At 41.3% G+C, this 22449-nt stretch overlaps 2 protein-coding genes across 2 annotated transcripts in view; one reads left to right on the forward strand and one right to left on the reverse strand.

Moving 5' to 3' along the window:
• The first annotated feature begins 15486 nt into the window (after positions 1-15486).
• Positions 15487-20877, forward strand: rasl11b (RAS-like, family 11, member B). The gene is made up of 4 exons (XM_079693861.1): positions 15487-17508; positions 17631-17687; positions 17801-17877; positions 18444-20877. The coding sequence occupies exons 1-4, from the start codon at positions 17394-17396 to the stop codon at positions 18927-18929; spliced, it is 735 nt and encodes a 244-aa protein (XP_079549987.1). The 5' UTR covers positions 15487-17393; the 3' UTR covers positions 18930-20877.
• Positions 20878-21026: 149 nt separating this feature from the next.
• The window catches only part of scfd2 (sec1 family domain containing 2), an 84809-nt gene continuing 83386 nt past the window's right edge, over positions 21027-22449 (reverse strand). Inside the window, exon 9 of the mRNA XM_079692806.1 lies at positions 21027-21503. Coding sequence (XP_079548932.1) covers positions 21411-21503 — 93 coding nt within the window. The 3' untranslated portion in view covers positions 21027-21410. The remainder of the gene's footprint in view (positions 21504-22449) is intronic.

Genomic DNA, 22449 nt, shown 5'->3' on the forward strand with positions numbered 1-22449 from the left:
TAAGAGAAGGAATGTGTATATTTGCATATTTTGTATATTGTAAATTCCCAAACAAAAGACAATCTAATCAATAAAACTGTTGGGCACTTGTCATCATTCTTGACATTTTGTAAACTAAATAACTAATTAATCAATTTGCAGGTATTCTCCACTCAAACCACCAATTAGCTGACCATAAAGTAAGTGTCCCCTCTGCAGGGGTCCCGAGGCCCTCAGGACACTCTCATTTATCACTGTCTTTGTTAGTGCTTTCACAACAATCTCCTTGCAATTATCTCCTTAGAATTTACATGTGAACTAAAAGAAAGGAAAACAACCGATAATTATGATTAACATACTTCAAAAGGAACAGGAAAGCAGAGAGAGATAAAAACTATTCACAGTAAAACAAATAACAGAATGACAGGGTTGCCAGTTTGAGCCGTGGAGGATGGGAACATTTCATTGTTCATCAGACGTTTGATATGCGCCTTTGGTTTATTTAGACGTTTGTTGATTGACGTTTTCTCGCGGGGAATGTATGAATACTTCTGATTGGCAGGGAAACAATTACATAGGGTGGAAGCTTCTTTATACAGAACAGACCCAGACTTCATTTACATTTCATTATAGTCTGTGTTGATGGGGCACTGGTTGAAGCTGCTCTTTTCCTGACTCTACTGCTTTTAATGTCCTTATGTGCTTTCTGATGGACGTGGATAATGTCTTCATTGTAAAAAGGTTTAAGTCTAACATATGATAAACTTTCATTGTCACCCAGCAACAAAAATAGTTTTGATAACAGCTTCTGTACATCTGCTGAGTCTTGTTGATAACATCGGTTTTATCTTCCTTTTCAGGCTGTGCAGGTCAGTTTATGTGTTGACAGGAGGCTTCAGATGAAAAGCAAAGGTGGGAGAATTAGCTCTGTTTATATGAAGTTTTAATCTCTCTCATCCAGTGTGTGATTGCCTCCATGTTTGGATTGAGTTGACAGGACTTTTGTTTCCACATCACGGTTTTTCATCAGCCAGCAGGTGAACCTCAGAGGACCTTCTCTGCTCAGTGGTTCAGATCAGAAGTGAGGGGGGTTGTTTTGATTTCTATGAGGGTGCACGTGCACTACACACAGGCAGACAAACACAGAGAAAAAAAAAAAACCAAGCTCAGAAAATGTTTCCAGTAAACGAGGCTGCCTTCATGACTTCCTGTAGTTCAGAAAAAAGAGGGGAATGAATAATGCACCATTTCTGTACCTCAGAGAAAATAACCCTGCGAACATAATCTGATTCACTGCAGCCTGGAGACATTTGGTACAGGCTTTTGAAAAACATTGCAGAACAGCTTGTCTTTTTCACTCCATCACAGTTGGTATACAGTACATTCCACAGTTTGGATGTGAATCATACATCTTTGTAAAACTGCATAAAACATTCAGTTTTGAAGTGTTAAATGTTATCATGCTGCATTGTTTGAAGTGAAACATGCATGCATTGTTTTAACTTTGTATTACCTTTGCTTATCACTCTTGCTTTCAAAATGTACAATGCCATACTGGTAATCTGAGGCTTCAGTTCACACAGCATCTTTTTATTTATTTTATGCAGTTTGTTTTAGTTTTTTGTTTACGAAGTTATCCAATGCTTTTTTGAACAATGAAGCATGATACAAGGGAGGCGTGTGGTGCAGTGGCTTGAGCGTTGGTGTTCGGATCAGGGGGTCACAGGTTCAAACCCCACTGCAGTCAGCATGTCGTTGTGTCCCTGGGCAAGACACTTCACCCCAAATTACTCCTGTGGGGATTGTGCACAGTATTGAGTGTGTAAGTCTCTTTGGATAAAAGCATCTAACAAGTAACATGTAATGTAATACCCTTCAGGGAAATTGGAAGCAAGTGTGTGTTAGCTTGATTTGATTTGATTGCATCTCTTGTTTCAATAGTGGGAAGAAGCTCTTGTCTATTGGGTGAGCTCAATATTGGAAAAGTATTGTGGTAGAAATATAATAGCACCTTGGGGGAAGTCTTGTGTTATAAAGACATAATGACCAGATTTGTCAAATGTAGAACACTTTCTCTCAGAGAAGCTTCCAGAAAAGTCTGCTAATGTCAGAGTCATTACCACATTCCTCCAGCACGTAAATGCTCTGCATAATCAAACTGTATCTTGACCTCTAATCATGAATAACTTGAATCCAATCAGACAAGGCCTCATGTTAGATCTTGGTCAAGTAACATTCCTCATTTTGCACTCATTAAAACCTTTTCAAATAGATATTGCCTGTGTTTTATCAAAGGAGGTGAAGGGGAAAACAGCAAGAACTTGGCTACAACAGAGAGAACAGGAAGGAGAGGATGCATTATTAGTTATTATTAGCACAGAAACACATTTCGGCTCACATAATGGCTTTGGTACACGCTGTTCCAAATGTTCTGTACCCCTGCGTCTATAAACAAAGAGAAGGAGTAAGTGAGGGACTGGCACTAGGTTCTATTTGGATGAACAACAGACTCAACGATATATTGACAGATTGGCACGCTGGGCATCTGTTCTCTTTGTCATTAGTGACCAAACAGGGAACACAGAGAACTCATAACAAAGAAGTAAGACACAGGAAATGATAAACCTGTTCTTGATTGATTATTTTAATCAGCTGATTCATTGTTGCATGTGCAAAAAGGCTGGAAATACAGTTTACCCTGATAACAATAAACTACCCTTAAAGTAAAAGCTGATTATACATATAAATTATGAATATAAAGACTGATAATGTTTAGGAATTTGCTCCGAACTATTATGAAACCTTAGCAACAATTTCAGCCTTGTGTCGACGTGGAAGTCTGCACCAGCTGAATGTTTCAATCTTTCTCCAATCTTCTCTGTAAAACCACTCAAGCTGCTCGGGGTCTGTGCACCCTGCAGGAGTCTTTAAATCTTCTTCAATTTAATGTTATAACAAATTAAGACATGGAAAACTCAGAATATGAATATTTATTTTATAGGCAAGAGTAAAATAAATGCAATTGTGTCCCAGAGCACATTGGGATGTCTTGACATTTCCAACTAAATTAGTCAAAATTAGTACAAAATAATACAAAAAAGGGAGAAAAATTGAAAATCTCAACTTTGACGTCAGAACCATTGAATGCTTGATATTTTCGTTAAAAAAATTATTTTAATCAATTAATAACTGTTGATTTATTCACTTACTCTACCCCAGATTGTTTCTTCATCTCTTCTTGTTGCTCTCTCAAGCTGTATGTTTATACTGTATACACATTTTTTCCACATAACATATATATATATTTCTTATTTTAGCTTCAAGTCTTATGTGTATCTTGCAAATAAGTACATTGGGAGCAAATTGAAAAACCCAGTCCATTTGCCTCCTCAAATATACATGAACATTTAAGCTGAAATGTGATTTTGAAAGTTCAGGTGTCAGAACAAAAGCATATAAAATAGCAAATTTTATAATAACAAAATCCTTAAAAACATGTTCACACTGAAATGTTCATTTAAGTTCGCAGCGACCTCCCTCTATTGTCCGCCTGAAATATCCCAAAATGCACCTGTTCTGCTCCAGAAACAATTCCAGTAGGTAGACAGCGACAACCGCACAAAAGCCGCTTTGTTCTGGTTTCACTAAGCAGGGAGCAGAGGAGTTCACTGTGACCACCTGACACAGGCAAATGTTAGCCTTTGAGTGAGTGCATGTCATTTTGTCGATTACTCATAATGCAACCAAATCGATGTAAATCAGTGTCAGTGGATAATAGTGTTTGTCTGGTTATATAAAGCACTAGCCTTTATATGATAATATCCCATAATCACATAAGGAGAGGTTTGCAATCAGGCCATAAATGATTCTGATACTCAAATAGTACCTGTTACAGTTTTTATTTAAATACTAATGGTGAATGCACATCATGTGACTTTCAATTTTGAACTAAGAGAATCAAATGAAACATAAGAGAACGTGCAGAGAACAAATGCTACAGACCTTTTAGCTTAAATGGGAAGCGTTCCAGAAAATGTGTTTGCCATTTATAAGACAACATCCTGCCACACATACACACACGTGTGCACATGTACCATACCCCCTGCATATTTTCCTCATCTCTTTAGCAGCTCCAGAGTCCTGAGCAGCCGTTATTCTCCTGTGAAGGCTCACTAGCATCTTGTCCAGATCATGGCCCGCAACAATAGATCTGTTTGTACGACTGGATGTCTACAGTGATGGCTGCGGAAAGCCCTGGAGCCTGACCCACTTTCCAGTCCTGTGAACAGCATTAATTCACTCTGCCAGGTGCTTGGGAGACTGGAGGTCTGCTAGGTGAAAGTACAGCAGCCTTTATCTGCCTTTACTCAGCACAGGCTAATGCTTGAGGTTCGGATTGTAGCTGAGTAAAGGACCTTGAGAGGTTTTGTTTTGTAGAAGAACAGAAAAATACAAGTACAAAAGTGTATATGGATAAAGATGCGCAGTACCTCTACATTTTTTAACAGCAACCGAGCAAAAGTATAAAGTCTTAACTTACTTGTTACTCATCCCAGTTAAATCTGCTGTTCCTTTAAACAACTCAAAATCCACACTCTAGCATGATATTCAACATTAAATGAATATAAAAATAAGAAATGAGGTATTCAATCCGCCTGTTTTTCTTTGCAGACATGAAGCGCGTGACTTATCATCGACCACGGAAGCCACTACAGCATGAAACATCAGACCAGGAGACTCTGATGTTCCTATAATGAATACATGAAACAAACACAATGATGTTTCTGTGGGTTTTTTCATGTCGTTTTCGTCCGTTTATGCTCTCTTAATACGATACGATATTACTTTATTAGTTAATAACATTTTTACTCTTTTTCTGCAGTAATTTAACTACGTCACCACCACACTTCCGGCCCTTGCTAAGGTAACATGTACCTGAGTCGATCAATTAAAACAGAAACACTGAACCGTTATCAATCCTCTAACTTCTTCTACGGCAGCAAACAAGCCAACCCTCCACTTTTCAAGTAAAAGACTGTGACTAAGATGCCGTAGAGAGAGGCGACCTTGAAGGAGATCAGTCTCAGTCTGCCTCTGAACCAGTAATATACGTAAATGCTGAACTTGTCAACCCTTACTGTATGTTACTTTAACATTTTGCCAAGCAATACATTACTTCCTAACACTGCCTAACAGTGGCCTCAAATCCCCCAGATGTCCACCTGAGGTTTTAAGTCAGTGAGCCAAGAGGACATTTAGGGGATTTGGGGCCCTTTAAAAAAATCTGGCAGTGTAACTTTAAACACACACACTTTCTTTCTTTCTGTAATCATGCAAGAAAAACACATTTGATTAATATCATTTAGTGTATTTCTGAATGCAATAATCATGCACAGAAATCTCGTTTTCTGCAGGATGTTGAGCTCCTCTGTGGATGCATCATTTAAAAAAAAGATCTGTGAATAGTTCAAAAATATCCATCAAAATAAATTGCTGCGCTTTCCTTGAGTTTTTTGTTTGAGCCAAACCAGTCGAATCTACCACAGAAGAGGAGACTATTTTGCTTTTACAACATATGCATTTACTTTATTTACGTCACAATAATAACACAAATCCCAGCAAACATTAAGACAGCTGGACAAATGAACCAAGCCCAATGCTACAATGACCAATCGTGTGTAATCTTACACATACACACAAGAGTAGACTAGCTAAAATGTTAATGCAGGCACTATCATTTAGATAATGCATACATTATAATAAATGATTATGTATACATTATAATAAATGATGATAACAATAATAAAATAAATTATAAATGATGTTTGTGAGAGATCCTTAGTTTATCAGTTTGGTCAGTAAAACTACTTAAATGTCATAGCAATGCAAATCTTGTTGCAATGCAAATGTTTTCTTTTAGTCACCTATTTGTGTTTTTGATGTGTCATGCATTCAGAAGAGACGGCTCTCTTTGCACGTATTTGGTGGTCTAATGAAGGTGCATCAAGAGGCACATTATTTTGTGTTACCCCACCTTCATGATTTCTGACGCACGTAATTCTCCTTTTATTGTACTACCAATGTTCACGTGCAGTACAGTGTGTACCCTTCAAGGACACTAACACGTGTGTGTGTTCTTCTTCTTACTCAGTGGCAACCTAATGACCCAGATACCCCACAACACCTTCCTGCAGCAGACATCATTTAATTATGTGTTGCTCAAAGCCAGGCTGGCAGGGATGGAGTGCGTACTAACCCAGCATCCAAGTATCGCCTGCGGTGGTGCTGAAGAGAAGCAGAGGCATGAATCCTAATGGTCTATTGCAGTGAACTCAGCAAAGAGGAAATGGGATGATCACATCAAGGAAAACAGCATGCAACACAGATAACCAATGATGCCTTAACCCACCATTTAAATGTGTAAGAATTAGCTTAACATTTTACCAACATTCACATAATAACAAATACATAGTTCCTGTTACACTTTTAAACGCATTTACAGTATGTACAGTGGGGCAAAGAAGTATTTAGTCAGCCACCAATTTTGCAAGTTCTCCCACTTAAAAAGATGAGAGGCCTGTAATTGTCATCCAAGGTATACCTCAACTATGAGAGACAAAATTAGAAAAAGAAATCCAGAAAATCACATTGTCTGATTTTTAAAGACTTTATTTGCAAATTATGGTGGAAAATAAGTATTTGGTCACCTACAAACAAACAAGATTTCTGGTTCATACAGACCTGTAACTTCTTCTTTAAGAGCCTCCTCTGTCCTCCACTTGTTAACTGTATTAATGGCACCTGTTTGAACTCTTTATCAGTATAAAAGACACCTGTCCACAACCTCAAACAGTCACACTCCAAACTCCACTATGGCCAAGACCAAAGAGCTGTCAAAGGACACCAGAAACAAAATTGTAGACCTGCACCAGGCTGGGAAGACTGAATCTGCAACAGGTAAGCAGCTTGGTGTGAAGAAATCTACTGTGGGAGCAATTATTAGAAAATGGAAGACATACAAGACCACTGATAATCTCCCTCGATCTGGGGCTCTACAAGATCTCACCCCGTGGGGTCAAAATGATCACAAGAACGGTGAGCAAAAATCCCAGAACCACACGTGGGGGACCTAGTCAATGACCTGCAGAGAGCTGGGACCAAAGTAACAAAGGCTACCATCAGTAACACACTACGCCGCCAGGGACTCAAATCCTGCAGTGCCAGACGTGTCCCCCTGCTTAAGCCAGTACATGTCCAGGCCCGTCTGAAGTTTGCTAGAGAGCATTTAGATGATCCAGAAGAGGATTGGGAGAATGTCATATGGTCAGATGAAACCAAAATAGAACTTTTTGGTAAAAACTCAACTAGACGTGTTTGGAGGAGAAAGAATGCTGAGTTGCATCCAAAGAACACCATACCTGCTGTGAAACATGGGGGTGGAAACATCATGCTTTGGGGCTGTTTTTCTGCAAAGGGACCAGGACGACTGATCCGTGTGAAGGAAAGGATGAATGGGGCCATGTATCGTGAGATTTTGAGTGACAACCTCCTTCCATCAGCAAGGGCATTGAAGATGAAACGTGGCTGGGTCACGTTTTGACCTCTGTCATTGCCAACAAAGGGTATATAACAAAGTATTGAGATGAACTTTTGTTATTGACCAAATATTTATTTTCCACCATAATTTGCAAATAAATTCTTTAAAAATCAGACAATGTGATTTTCTGGATTTCTTTTCTTCTCATTTTGTCTCTCATAGTTGAGGTACACCTTGGATGAAAATTACAGGCCTCTCTCATCTTTTTAAGTGGGAGAACTTGCACAATTGGTGGCTGACTAAATACTTTTTTGCCCCACTGTATACAGGTGAGTTGATAAAACATGGGGAATACAATTGCACTTCCGCTTGTACTTCAACTTATAAAGAAACGCAGCAGCTTCCGTTTTTTCATACAATCTCTATTCAGTTTGAGCACCGTCACCAAGGGCTGCAGCTGTAGAGAGGAGCGACCTTGAGAATCTAGGAAATCCGTTTCAGCCTACGTCTGAATCGGGTAAACACATTTTTTAATTCTTTGTGCAATGTCTGTGAGGTTGCTGCTAAATTGTCTGCGTTGGCGTGTATGACCTCACGAATGAATGTGGAGCATTCTATGATGAGCGTATATTCTCATGCGGATGTTAGAGGATCCTTTACTGAGTCTGTCTGCATGTACAGGGTCTGAATGGTAGTTTGATGAGAGGAATAATATAATGATCAGTATTATGTTACCTTCACATTGAACAATTACCATGGTGTGAGGGAGGCGTGTGGCGCAGTGGAATTGTGCGTTGGTGTTCGGATCAGGGGAGCACAGGTTCAAACCCCACTGCAGTCAGCATGTCGTTGTGTCCCTGGGCAAGACACTTCACCCCAAATTGCTCCTGTGGGGATTGTCCCCATTGAGTATGTAAGTCACTTTGGATAAAAGCGTCTAACAAGTAACATGTCATTTAATGTGAGCAACTGAAACTAAACGAAAGCGTCATTAAAAGGTTCAGGTCAATGCAGGTTGACGTCTGGCAGACTAGACAGAATAGCATCAGTGATTGAGTGTTAATCTCAGGAACAAGGTGAAGACACTCAGTCTCATCAGTGAGGGCACACGTGCAATTATCTCCAAAACTAGTGCTTCGAGTCTCCTTTTAGACAGGGAGCTCATCTGAGGAACAGACAAGATGCAATTATTTTCAAGGCAATAATAAGCACTTACTGTTGCTTTGTAAAGGAACACCGTGGGCTTCATCTCATAAACAATTGATTTCTTATCATACAAATACTTAAAGAACAAGCATATATTTAGATTCCACAACGGTTGATCCTGAACATTTTCATTGTTTTTTTAGCTACCTTGATACTTTGCAATACTTACCTAAAACACCTCTGTTTTGTTGTTTTCCGTTTAACTATGCTTCACTCGTCTGTCTACAGCATGTTGAGGGAAGGTCCTTGAGGTCACACACTAAAACACCACATTAACACCCCAGTGTTTTCTATGAGTTTAGTTGTGCACATTTGAGCCATCAGATGTGTTTCCACACACAGGTGTCTAGTCCACCTGCATTCAGGTTCACTTGTCCTGTGAGAGGTACTGACAAGACTGAGCCTGTCTGTCAATTTGCACACTAAACTATTTGCATTTGAAGACACTGGACTGACAGAAAAGCTGAGTTCTTGATGACAAAATATGACAGATAAACATGTAAACTATGACAAAACTAAAGTAATCAACATTCTCAGTATAAGACAATGACCACGATGGAAGGGTAAGGACGATGATAGATGTCTCAGAAAGGTCTGACTGAGAAAACATCAGAATTCACTTTTTCTGAGATGGTTTTCTACATGCACATTCTGTTCCTCTCTTTTCTTTGTTTAATTTAACCTATTCTACAGCACTACACGTGCACAGCTGCATCTTTATCCCTATTCATCAGTAAGCTCTTAACCTGTGAGCTGGGCAGGCGCCGTGTCCTGCTGAGGATGTGAAGAGGATGAAGAACACACATGAGAGCTGTCATTAGGGCCAGAATCATATGAGAATCTCCCATTTATTTCCCCACTGTTGAAGACAAAAACCAATAACCCCACTTCAAACCTAATGCATTATCAGGCAGTACAAACAGTAATATAGATTGCAGGCAGTTTCTCATACTGTTTTTATAATTAAAAGTATGTGCTGAGCAGGGCTTGGCAGTGGTTTCATTTCTGCACTCAGTGACCACATCCACAGATCAGAGCTCCAGCCCTGGCCCAAATTCAGCCCTGGAGGAAGCTGTTTGTCTACAATAAACCTCCACAGAGGCCATGCTCTGAACCTTGATCGGCCTCCAGCATGAGCTCCAGCTCCGTTCAGTCTGGGCAGTAAAGCAGGCTAGACGGACAAACAGTGCCCAGGGTGACAGTCAGAATTACAAACAGAGGCCAAAAACCGTAAACCTGAACCCCCTGGGTCCAAATACGATCTGTCCAGTGTCACCGCCCGTCTGTGAGCCTCTGTCTATGATGATAAAATCTCATTAATTACATGGCAAGCAAAAAATAACAGCTTGATAGTATCCTTTTGCTTTACCACAACTTGTTTTTATAAAATTGAAATAAATGTGTGTGTGTGCATGGCTATCAATGTCACTGATTCACAAAGAAATAAGGCTAAAGCTGAAATGGTTATTCTTTCAAAGTGTCTGAAATTCATTCAACATTCATTTAAAAAGTATAAACTAATTGTTTGGCTTCTGGCCCAATACTGTGGTCTTGCATCTCTTATTTCGTGTCTAATGGGTGCACCGCATGCGTCAATCTTGGGCTCATTGCTTTTTCGCCTAAATGTGTTTTGATGATACCGTTATTTACTGTATACACATGGAAGAGGGGCAGAGGATGTAACACAAGTCTTCATTCATTGAGAAGGCTGCTGTCTGTTTTTTCCTACACCTCTGTTTTTTTTATTAGAACTATAAAGGTGACAACTAAGCCTATATTTTTTTCTTAAAACATTAAAGGTCCCATGGCATGGCCATTTCTACTGATCATATTTCCATTGTTGAGGTCTACTAGAATATATTTAAATTGTGAAATTGTCCAAAATCACATTGGTTTCTCATACAGCGTCTGTGTATAGTATGTGTATTCACCAGGTATTCACTCTCTGTCCTAAACGGCTTCTTGGAGCTCCTGCCACCCCCCTACCTGTGAGCCCAGTGTGCTCTGATTGGTCGGGAGGTTGCGAGGCTCGGTTGCGAGGCTCGTTGCGAGGCTCGTTGCTGCTGCGAGGCTTCCACTACAAGACAACTCCTACCGTCTCGTACTCCCTCCACACACACACACCGAAAACACACACACACACACACACACACACACACACACACACACACACACACACACACACACACACACACACACACACACACACACACACACACGTACACACACACACACACACACACACACACACACACACACACACACACACACACACACACACACACACAGGGTTGTCCGGCTGGACCGGCTCCGTTGGAGATCGCAGTCGTTTATGCTGACTTGTGAGAAATCTTTCCATTTTCGATCTGTGTTCACATACTGAGAATTATAACAGCATTAGCCAAGTAACAGTTTGCGCTTTAACTCACAACGACCCCTGATAGATCTCGCGAGAATGTGTATAGGCTAAATATATATTGATATATTTTCATAACAAAATAATGGGGTTGCTAAGCCGTTGCTAGGCCAATTGTTACCCCCTGGCGCCGCCCCTGAGCGAGAACAAGCGAAACTCATCCTGAGCACACACAAACACTCACAGCTGAAGTGAAAACAATAAGTGAGGCTTGATATTGAGTAAGAATTTATAACGATGTGAGAATGGGTCTGCGGAGAGCATTTCTCCGCGATCCCAAATCGTCTATTACCCGCGTTCAGGGCGCTCTATGCAATTCAATGGGGACTCCCTGTTAGTTAGCCAAGGGATCCTGGTGTGTGAGGTGCTCCGCGGATTGGTCCATTTGGGCCAATTCATTTGTTGTTGATTTGGGTGTTCACACGTCACAGAACCCAGGAAGAAAACAATGGAAAATGAGAAATCTCCAACGAGGCGTTCTGGGGCAGCATAGACAGGTAGTTTCTGTGTTAGAGCTCTACTCGCTACACGCTACAGCAGGGATCCTCAACTACATTTCTCCAAGGGCCAAAATGTATCCAATAGAAACTATCACGGGCCAGCAATTTTTATATCGCTGGCCCGCTAGTGGAGCACGCTCAGGTACTGCGGACCGCATAAAGCTTAGCAGACTCTTCATGCTAACGAAGGATCACTTCTAGGCAGGGTTGGGAGGGTTACTTTGTAAATGTAATCAGTTACTGAATACATGCTCTGAAAGTAATCAGAATACAGTTACAGTTACGTGTCTTAAAAAAGTAACGTATTCAGATTAATTTTAGAATACTTTCTTTTTCCATAACAGATGGGTATGTTTTGGTGAACAGGAGACACTTGTTTTAATGGCTCATCAAGAACTCAAACACAACATCTTGGTGTCATTCTGGACAACTCCCTCTCATTTGTACCCCACATAAAAAACATCACCCGGACTCATACTTGCCAACCTTTAGACCTCAGAAATCGGGAGCAATGCAAAATTGGGGGGGGGGGGGGTGCTAGTGGATCGCCGGAGCTGTTAGATTAACATTAACATGCTTATTGTAGTTGTAAGTGCACTGTCTTGCGGCCTGTAGCACCGTCCTTGATGGAGCATATGTGTGGGCTGGACCTGTATTTTACAGGAGTGAGCAGAGAGTAGAGTAGTTGTTGGTTCTTGTTCTGTTTTCTGTGAATATCTGCCTCACCCTCAGACTTTGAGTTGCGCGTGCTACTAAAGAGACGTGTTACCACGGAAACCAAACAATGGTGTAGCTGTATTAAAGTCCGAGTGGAAACAGTCGTGTGTAAATCTGATTTTGTCAGAAATCGGGAGAAATGCGGGAGAAATATGACCCCGGGAGGAAACCGGGAGAGGGCAATGAAATCGGGAGTCTCCCGCGAAAATCGGGAGGGTTGGCAAGTATGCCCGGACTGCATTCTTTGTACTGTCTTAAAACCTTTCCTTAGAATATGTTACGAATTGTAAGGTGTCCTTGGGTGCTTTGAAAGGCGCCCCTAAATAGAATGAATTATCATTATTATGTATTATCTGAAACGATGTAATAACTTTTAAAACTTTTTCCAGTCACTTGCCCCATGCATTCAGCAGCAGCAGGCCATTCACTTTGATTTTATTCCGTTATAAATGTCATCATTTCGACAATAAATAAATGCTACTTAAACGTTATCTTACACATTTTATCTAACTATCTCCGTTTCTAACTTTCAATATATTTAAAAAGAGATCTCTCTCTCTCATTTGCGTGGGGGGGCGGGGCCTCACAGACACGCTGCATCTCTCTCTGACATGCTGCAGCGCTGTGCAGTGTGCACACAGTTCTGCCAGAAATGAATATTACATTTTGTGAGGAAACTTTTCCACCAATAATGCCAATAAGTATTCCAAAATGTATTCACTTCAGGTTTACGAAAGTAACTGTAATCAGATTACTCGTTTTCAAATGTAACGCCAGCTGAATACAGTTAGCCTACTTGATTTTTGTATTCTAATTACGTAACGCCGCTACATGTATTCCGTTACAACCCAACCCTGCTTCTAGGCTACTGTCCCGCAGCTCCAGCCTCTCTGTTGGACTCTGTCGCAGCGGGGCTACTGCTGTGGTCGTGCGGACTGCGGAGCTCACAAAGCAGACTCTTCACAACGAAGGATCACTTCTTCTTCAAGGGAGGGAAGGTTTCGTAGTAGGCAGTCTACTGTCCCGCAGCGGCTGCCTCTCTGTTGGACTCCGGTACTGCACCTTACTCACGAGATGTTGTAAAAAATGGGTGGGGGGCGAACGCACTAACCACTCCGCCAACGCCACAGTCACCCCCGTCGTGCGGGCCGGATGAGAATGTCTGGCGGGCCGGATGTGGCCCGCCAGTTGGTGGTCACTGCGCTACAGGGTGTACTTTGAGGGTTTTTGACTCTACAGACCGTTTACATGCAGAAAAAGCTACATAACAAACAAGGGGACGGGTAATAACCGGAAAAGCATGACATAGGCCCTTTAAAATAAAGACATCACACACGAGCACTATAATAGAAAAATAATAATAGAAAAATCTGTAAATATATTTTGTTTTACAGAAATAGCATTGGTAATTCAGATTGTAATTATTCTCCCTCCTTTTTCATCCAACAATGCCAACTCCACCAGAACAAAACAGGAGATGTTTTCTTTATTAAAATAGTGAATAAATTATCTCCTTTCTCTGTCATATCAAAACATCCACTTAATCTTCCATTTAACATGGTTAATCATTACATTACATTGCATTTAGCTGACACTTTTATCCAAAGCGACGTACAATAAGTACATTCCACTATACACAGATTTAGTGCACATTTACCTTTATTCACTGACAGCTTTAACACGTGAGAAGGAAAAAAACAACTTCTCAATCAGGGTAAACAGGATAATCCCAGAGTTTAACGTCTTACTTTAAATACATATCAATGGTCACATGGACACCAGACGAAAACAACATTACCCTCTGTTATTACTGCAAGACCTATAGTTATATCTGTCTCTTTGTCTGTCATGCACATATGCAACAGCCAAACCTGTATGCACATAACGAGTTTGGAGACTGACGCAAGCTCGTCATTCCTCAGAAATGAGAGTGGAAAAAAATCATACGCCAGAGATCAGCTGAGGAATGTAAACAGGGGTGCATCGTGTTTTTTAAGAAGCTTGCTTTGACTTCTATGTAAAGGCAATGTACAAACATTGAGCTGGCATTCCTCTAGTGGGAGGAGGAGGTGTGAGTAAGGGGGGGGGGGGGCTATTGTCATTCACAGCACACACAACCCCCTACAACCACCACTGCCTTCCCCCTTACCATGCTGTTGACATTCAGTGATATGCAAATGCTTGAACATGTTGCAAGGTTCACATTTCAATAAGAAAAAACAACCTCTCTTGCATTGTGTTTTGTGCTTGTGGCGAGCCAATACAATTTCCATTGCTCATTGTAAATGTAAATAAACATGTATATAAACACATCGTTAAAGAGATTCATGACAAGAGGTGTGAATCTGACATACCCTTGTTTTCATGCATATGTAGTTAGGTCCTGCAAGAAAACAGAAAGTTTACTCTCCATTGCATTGAATTATTTCTTAAATTATAAATAGCACATTATACTCTTATGTAACATTTAATGAGCCCCATCTTCCTGTCTGTCAGAAGATCCTGAAACGTTTTTTTGAAACATTTACACAACTTTAAAGTAACTAGAAGATAACACAAGACCAGGGCCAAAATAAGTGTCTCCTAATAATCACTCACAATGATGAAAGGCAATAAGAATGATACACATCTATCATGATAAACATTTGACCGTAGCTCATGAGGTTTTCCCCCAAGGCAGCCCCAAAGTGCCCCAGTTTCTCTGATATCCCTAATGACCCTCCTTTGAGGGATCAGACCTGGGGGCAAGTGACGGTTGTATGCCTCTTTCTCACTATAAAAGGTGAGCCCAACTCAGGAAATCATTCCTCACTTCTTTGTCAACAAGGACATCCTTCTGAGAACACCTCCTCCTCCTGATTTCACCTGCCTTCAACCACTCCGCCAACCCCCCAATTAATGCAACATTCCTCTGTTTGCAGTGAATACCCCAAATTCTCCCTGATAACAGCCCGCTCAAGGATTACCCCCGCTTCACCCTCCCTAACCACCTATTGTCACTTGTGTGTGAGTGACAATCTGATCCCCAACTCAGGCCTTGTTCTGCTCTGTTGTGGCTATAATTGTCCGCCTTGACTCAAAGGTATTTTAATTTACCTCCAGTCCTCCCTGAGGGAAAGTGAAGGCAACTACGGCCTGAAGGCACACATACACAGACAGTGGAGTAGAGTTACTGTACTGCAGTGTGAAATGTATCACCGCCAACTACATATTGTTTTTTAGAAATAAAAGAAGTGATGTGGCATCCTCTCATAATACATTTAAAGTCAGTTTGTCGTCACTGCTGCTTCTGGTGTGTGTGAGTCATAGTGTTTCTGAGTGAATCCCGGAGGGTAGGATATCAGAGAAAAACACCTCCACAGCCTCCTCTATTATCTGTCATCATTAGCCTTCTCGCCTGGTTGCTAAACCTTGATGTATTTTATCTTTCTGTCAAAAAAATACAGCGTGGGCTTAGATTTCAAACTTGTAAACAAACTCACATCATTCATTTGAAAAAGCAGGAGTTCAGCTTTATTTGGATACAGGAACACTGAGAGAATCCAGTTTATATGTCAACAAGTTCAGGTATGTACAGTATTCTCTGACTATTAGCATGAGAACAGGCTCGTCCTTCCCATAATGCTGCTGGATGGAGTTCACTGTGATGTGGTTAGAGGGATAGTTCTGTGTGTGCATGTGTACACACCACGAAACCATGTCTGCTCACGAATCCTCTGCACTAATTTTGTATTTCAGCGCGGTCGCCTGTCATCAGCGCTCTTATCAAAAATACATACCAGACCATAATCACTGCAACTGGAGGCCAAAATACCTCAGAGCACATGAACAGAATTGAAAGATGGGAGAGGGAGAGAGGGAGAGGGAGAGAGGGAGGCATGTGGGGGGCGTGACAGAGCAGATAGAAAAAAGTGGGACAAAGAGATGATACAGGTCAAATCAGAGCAGAGAGCAGCTGCTGGACAAAATACCAAACAATGTTAAACTATGTTGCATTACTCTCCTAAATATAGATTATGTTGCCTTTCTGGCTGACATATTGTGTTATTTCTGGATGAGCTGGGCCGTAGCTTTTGAATTCACTGTATGCATGCTAGCAGGAGTTCTTTAAGTGTATGCGCAAGTCTGCTGAGGGGTTCTGTTTGTGCAACATCAGCAGCCATTAACCCCCTGTGTGGATGACTCACAAGTTTAGGGGCATGTCTGAACAGATTACTGTCCGCAGCCCAACACTGGAGGGTGAACAGGATCCATCCCCATCCACAATTTCCTCACAAAACTGTGATGTTATGGTTGAAAACATGCAGAATGTATTTTTTCGTTTTTATTTTATTTGACTAATTTTGTTCGGTATTTAATTCGTCCTTTTCGTGTCTCTAAAAATATATGATTTGCAAAACTGTTCTTTTAACATAATGTGACCCCAAAGTAGCCTATTAGGAAAATCAAAACACATAAAAAGAAGATGAAAACAATAATGATAATACATTTTTTTTACTGGTAATATACCTGATTATTTTGACCAATGCTCAAATAATGTAGTGAATTTGTAGTTTACAAATGGGAATTATTTGAATATATCTTTTTTTCCTTACAACATATATAGATTATGTGAATGATTATATGACAGCAGCTAATTTGATTCAATTGGGTAAAAAAACACATTCCCCCCCCTTTCCCTATCCATCTGGTGATTTATAAGGACACACAGATAGAGCCCACCTGTTGCAGCATTTCTCGCTTGTGTATAGCATGCACATACACGTGAAGGTGGAGGCACACGAGGGAGGGGGAAGAGAGGTGGGGGTTGACTATCACCCAATCAGATGTGACCTCCTCCTCAACGCTATAAAGCATCGAGCCCCTCTCAGAAGCACATCTTTCACTCAGTGCGCTTCTTCCTTCTCACAGTACGCACTAGTGTTGACTCTTCTTCCATCTACCGAACCCGATGCAGGATTAACTTCATCCTTTTAACCAAGAGTCAGTTTGGTCTCCATTTTGTATTACTTGGACGAAATTGACTAACGGATCAAATATGCGTCTTATCCACAACATGAGTTCCATTGCGGAGTATTCACCAGTTGAGAGCTCGGTCCCCAACCGGGTCATTAAAATGGCTGTGATAGGAGGCAGCGGAGTTGGAAAAACAGGTAAGAAAAAGGATAAAAAAAGAAACGACTACGTTGTACTTTACGTACAGTTCAATCTTAAAGTGATTTATGTTGTGCTCTAGTCGTTTATTTGTCTAACATTGTATTTTTCTTTATTTTAGCACTCGTGGTGAGATTCCTAACGAGGCGCTTCATCGGAGACTATGAGAGAAATGCTGGTGAGTAACTGAGAATAACACGTTTTAAATGATGACGTTTGGCTCAATTTGCGTCTTTTTTTTCCAAGTGAGAAATTCGTGCTAAGTATTTCGGTTTTCTTTTGTGTGCGCAGGTAATCTCTACTCCAGAGAAGTCCAAGTCGATGCAGAGCAAGTGACCATCCAGGTTCAAGACACTCCTGGCGTTGAGGTAAGATCCTTTTCTATTCTCATTTGTTTCCCTTCTAGCTATCTTCTCCCAGACAGAAACCAGACAGTTTATTTCCCCTGGGTTGACTGCAAAGTAACTGAGCCCGCATAGTTCAACATATGAAAATCTGTGGAGGTTAATCCAATAGAAAGATAATATAATCGAATTCCCTGTCTGGCTGTTAAGATCATCTAAGCCTTTCGTGACTGGGCACCAGTCCAAAAACCAAAGATCTGTGTGTATGTACATTTTCTCCCGGAGTAGAGCCCTTCAGTCTGGCTGTCTAATCTCCCATTTAGCCTAATAGATGTCTGAGGCCAGGGTAAATGATACCCTGATGCCGATCCAGACTCCTCCATCATCCACACCTCTCTGTTCTGCAGCAGTAACACTATAGCTCCTGTCTGCCTCAGTCAGCATTCCTTTCATTTCTCAAGATTAATTGCAAAAAAAGTCAGGGAACATTACATCTTCATTTGAGTCTAATAGACAATGCCTAAAATGTTTTTCTAAGTAAGTGTTCTGGGTTGAGTATTAATCAGTCTCCTTTTTTCTTTCCTCTCCAGATGACAGATAATGGCATTAACTTACCAGATCATGTGACCTGCTCCATCAAGTGGGCTAATGCTGTGGTTCTGGTGTACTCTGTGACCGACCGACGCAGCTTCGATCTGATCGAGCAGTTGCACCAGCAGGTGGTTCGTACCGGAGGCGCTAACATGCCCCCGGTGATCCTGCTGGCCAATAAAGCCGACCTGCTGCACCTGAGGCAGGTCGACGCCCAGCAGGGCCCTATGCTGGCCGAAACTCTGGGCTGCTCTTTCTATGAAGTGTCTGCCAGCGAGGACTATAGCCAGGTGCACAAGGCTTTCCACAGGCTTTGCTGCCAGCTAGCCAAGCAGCCGGCTCCTGCCTCCAACTCCACCAGCGCCGCCACAGAGAAGAGGCGCTCCCCCCTCATCCCAAGGCCAAAGTCCCCCAACATCCAAGACCTGAAGAGGCGCTTCAAGCAAGCTCTGTCAGCCAAAGTCCGGACTGTCACCTCGGTGTGAGGAGCACTAAGAAATGAACATGGTCCCGGGTGGCCAGAGAAAGAAAGCATTGAGGAAAGCTGAGATAAGCAGGCAGAAGATGTACGCTTCTCAACTGAAGTCCTGAGTCTGGCCGATTGAAGGCAGATGTGACACAGCTCTACGTAGCGAGATGATTCTTGGTAATGACCTCTGAGTGGCAGGTGATCGCTCTGTCCGAAAGCATGTGTGAGGAGGTTCATCATCTGTTCAGGAGCAGAAACTACATTTATGAACACAGAAGCAGCTGTGAGGCTGACTGAGCCCAAGACTCTCTGCACATAAAAAAAAGAAAGAAAACTAAGCTCTCCTGGCAACAGCAGAGCTGAAGGCCGGCTTATTTTTAGCTGTGTTGCCCATTGTGGCTTTTCTTTATTCAGACTGCCGCTTCTTGGCACCACTAAATGCTGGGTTTTATTATACCAGCCACTTGAGCCAGGGCTCTGTGTAGCCATGTGTGTGTGTGTACTAAGTTTCTTGCATGCAAATACCTGCAGTATATGTTTGCAGTGTTCAGAAGCATCACTGTGCAGAATGATGGGAGAAGGGGGGGGGGGGGGGGTTGTAGCTGGGCAGCAGACACAATATGTAGCGTGTGGCCGTTATTATACCGATGCACTTTATAAAATGAAATGATCTAAAGTGCTTATTGTTATTTATATGTTCCAAACATGACTTTTTGTTCACAATAAAATGATGAAATTGAATTCTATGTCTCTGGTTGTTCATTTATCAGTTTGAATGTGTATTCGACAACCGAAACAATGACGTAAGCAGACGACACATTTCAAATCACTCATTTCAGATGGTTTACCAAAATGGTATCAGTGCATTATCAATCATTTTCACTACTTAAAAACATCTTAGCTGTTTTATAAGAGAACGATTAAATATTCCCTTTCCAACCTGTGGTCTGATGAGAAAGAACACATTTCTCTACAGCGTAAAGCAGAGATATTCTGCCCACAAATCTGAAACTGTATTTCACAGAGCATTTCAAACTGATCATAAAGGAATGGTAACAAAGCAACAATATATTCAATTTATATGTTTACGTCTTTATAACTAACATAAGAGCATGTTGACGTAGCTACCTGTGAATATGTAGATTGTAGCGTCTGCACTTAGGTGTGTTGATTATCATGAGGTGTTAAGTGCTATACGACGACAATGGAACAAAAATCCTTCTGGCTTTATAGTGTTTTCATCTTTAACAAATGCAATGACTGTTTTTTTTAATCATCAAATAAAAGCTATCAATCGAACAATAGCTTGGCCTTAAGACACAATGAGGAACGTCATTGATGATGTGAAGGGGATGACTAATACAGGCGAAGGAAGTCTGGCTAATGGACAAACCCATTCTTAGCAAATGCTTAGATAACAGCATTAATGAATAGCATTGCAGAAGAGAAGCATGACTGTACTGCCATTTCTCAGGTCCTTAGATCTGCCTACAACCCTGGTGCTGTCATCAGCCACTGAAAATCAAGATGACAAAGAAATCTAAAGAAAAGCCTGAACCAACAGCAGGGGAAGAGTTCATGTTCAGGCTCTACTGAGGATAAAGACAAATAAATCAATCCCTTTTCCAATTAACTTGAATGTGTGTTTCATTATGTTCGAGATCTGTTTATTTGCAGTCCATAATCGAATTAGGCAATCATGAATGTATCCCAGTGTAATCTGTCATACAAGCCTGAAAACACAGGATGTATTCCTCTTTTGGACATGTGGTCCACTCTGGCTGTCAATGCAGGAGTCTCGGTGGGTAAACGTACTAAACAATAGCTGAGGTGAATCATGTGGAAGAGAGTAAAGGGAGATTGGGAGGAGGGGGACGCAGGAGTGTGAAGACGAGCTCTAAGTGTGAGCAAATGATGGGCCAAAGCAGACGCTGTGAAACGTGTTGTTAATCATTCTGTATGAAGTGTTGAGGTGAGAATGGACCCTAACAGATTGTGTGTATTCTCCATCACAACAGCAGGCCTTCTTTGAATTTACACATACAGTCTACTTTCAACACAGCCTGATCAAAATGCCTAACAATTGAGCAAATGAAAGGCATCATCACAGGGCCGTGTTTGACAAGTCACTGGTTTTATTGTTTCATATTAACATCATTTCACACCTCTTGCTGAAAAACACTTTAAAGCGGCTTTGGATGGAGAGTTTCTGTTTGGAATACACACTCGGATATTTACATTTTTAATTATGTCTGCAAGAAAAATAAAACCCAATAGGTACTTTAATGTCATAGCTTTAGATTTCACTTTAGAATACACACATAGACATGAGCAGGGAAGGAATGTTGCTGAATCGTTTTCCTTGATTTTCTCTTGCAGCTTTGACAGTGACTCTCATTTACTGACACTCAAATCACACCCGAGGAGGTGTCGAGAGGTCGCATCATGTGTTGTTCCACGTGTGTGTGTGCATGGTGTGTTTCCACGTGACGGCCCCTTAAACACCGATGTCAGGCAGCAGTCTTTGGGTGGTGAAGAGCAGCTCGGGAATATCCGTCGGCCTCAGCAATCTGGTAGACAAAACCAGCACCTGTAGAGAGCACAACACCGTCAGGAGGTGAAAACGGGTCACTGTGACACAAGGCTCATAGATGACCTGAATGTTACGGTGAGTAATGTGCACCTTGGCAATCAGCGTGAATCAGGTGCCCTCATCTGGCTTTATTTTCATCATTTGATTTATTTATTATTATATAGCTCCAGGATTATCCCTTGACAGGATGTCTTTGGTCCTGATAACATATCAAAGTGACTCTTTCAGACATGACACAAGCATACAATGTATCACATGTATGAAATAAAAGGTTTTTAGATACATATACAGTGGGGGAAAAAAGTATTTAGTCAGCCACCAATTGTGCAAGTTCTCCCACTTAAAAAGATGAGAGAGGCCTGTAATTTTCATCCTAGGTATACCTCAACTATGAGAGACAGAATGAGAAAAAATATCCAGAAAATCACATTGTGTGATTTTTAAAGAATTTATTTGCAAATGATGGTGGAAAATAAGTATTTGGTCACCTACAAACAAACAAGATTTCTGGCTCTCACAGACCTGTAACTTCTTCTTTAAGAGCCTCCTCTGTCCTCCACTTGTTAACTGTATTAATGGCACCTGTTTGAACTCGTTATCAGTATAAAAGACACCTGTCCACAACCTCAAACAGTCACACTCCAAACTCCACTATGGCCAAGACCAAAGAGCTGTCAAAGGACACCAGAAACAAAATTGTAGACCTGCACCAGGCTGGGAAGACTGAATCTGCAATAGGTAAGCAGCTTGCTGTGAAGAAATCAACTGTGGGAGCAATTATTAGAAAATGGAAGACATACAAGACCACTGATAATCTCCCTCCATCTGGGGCTCCACGCAAGATCTCACCCCGTGGGGTCAAAATGATCACAAGAACGGTGAGCAAAAATCCCAGAACCACACGGGGGGACCTAGTCAATGACCTGCAGAGAGCTGGGACCAA

The sequence above is a fragment of the Notothenia rossii genome, assembly GCF_949606895.1.
Source record: "Notothenia rossii genome assembly, chromosome: 1".
In the NCBI taxonomy this organism is placed as follows: Eukaryota; Metazoa; Chordata; class Actinopteri; order Perciformes; family Nototheniidae; genus Notothenia; species Notothenia rossii.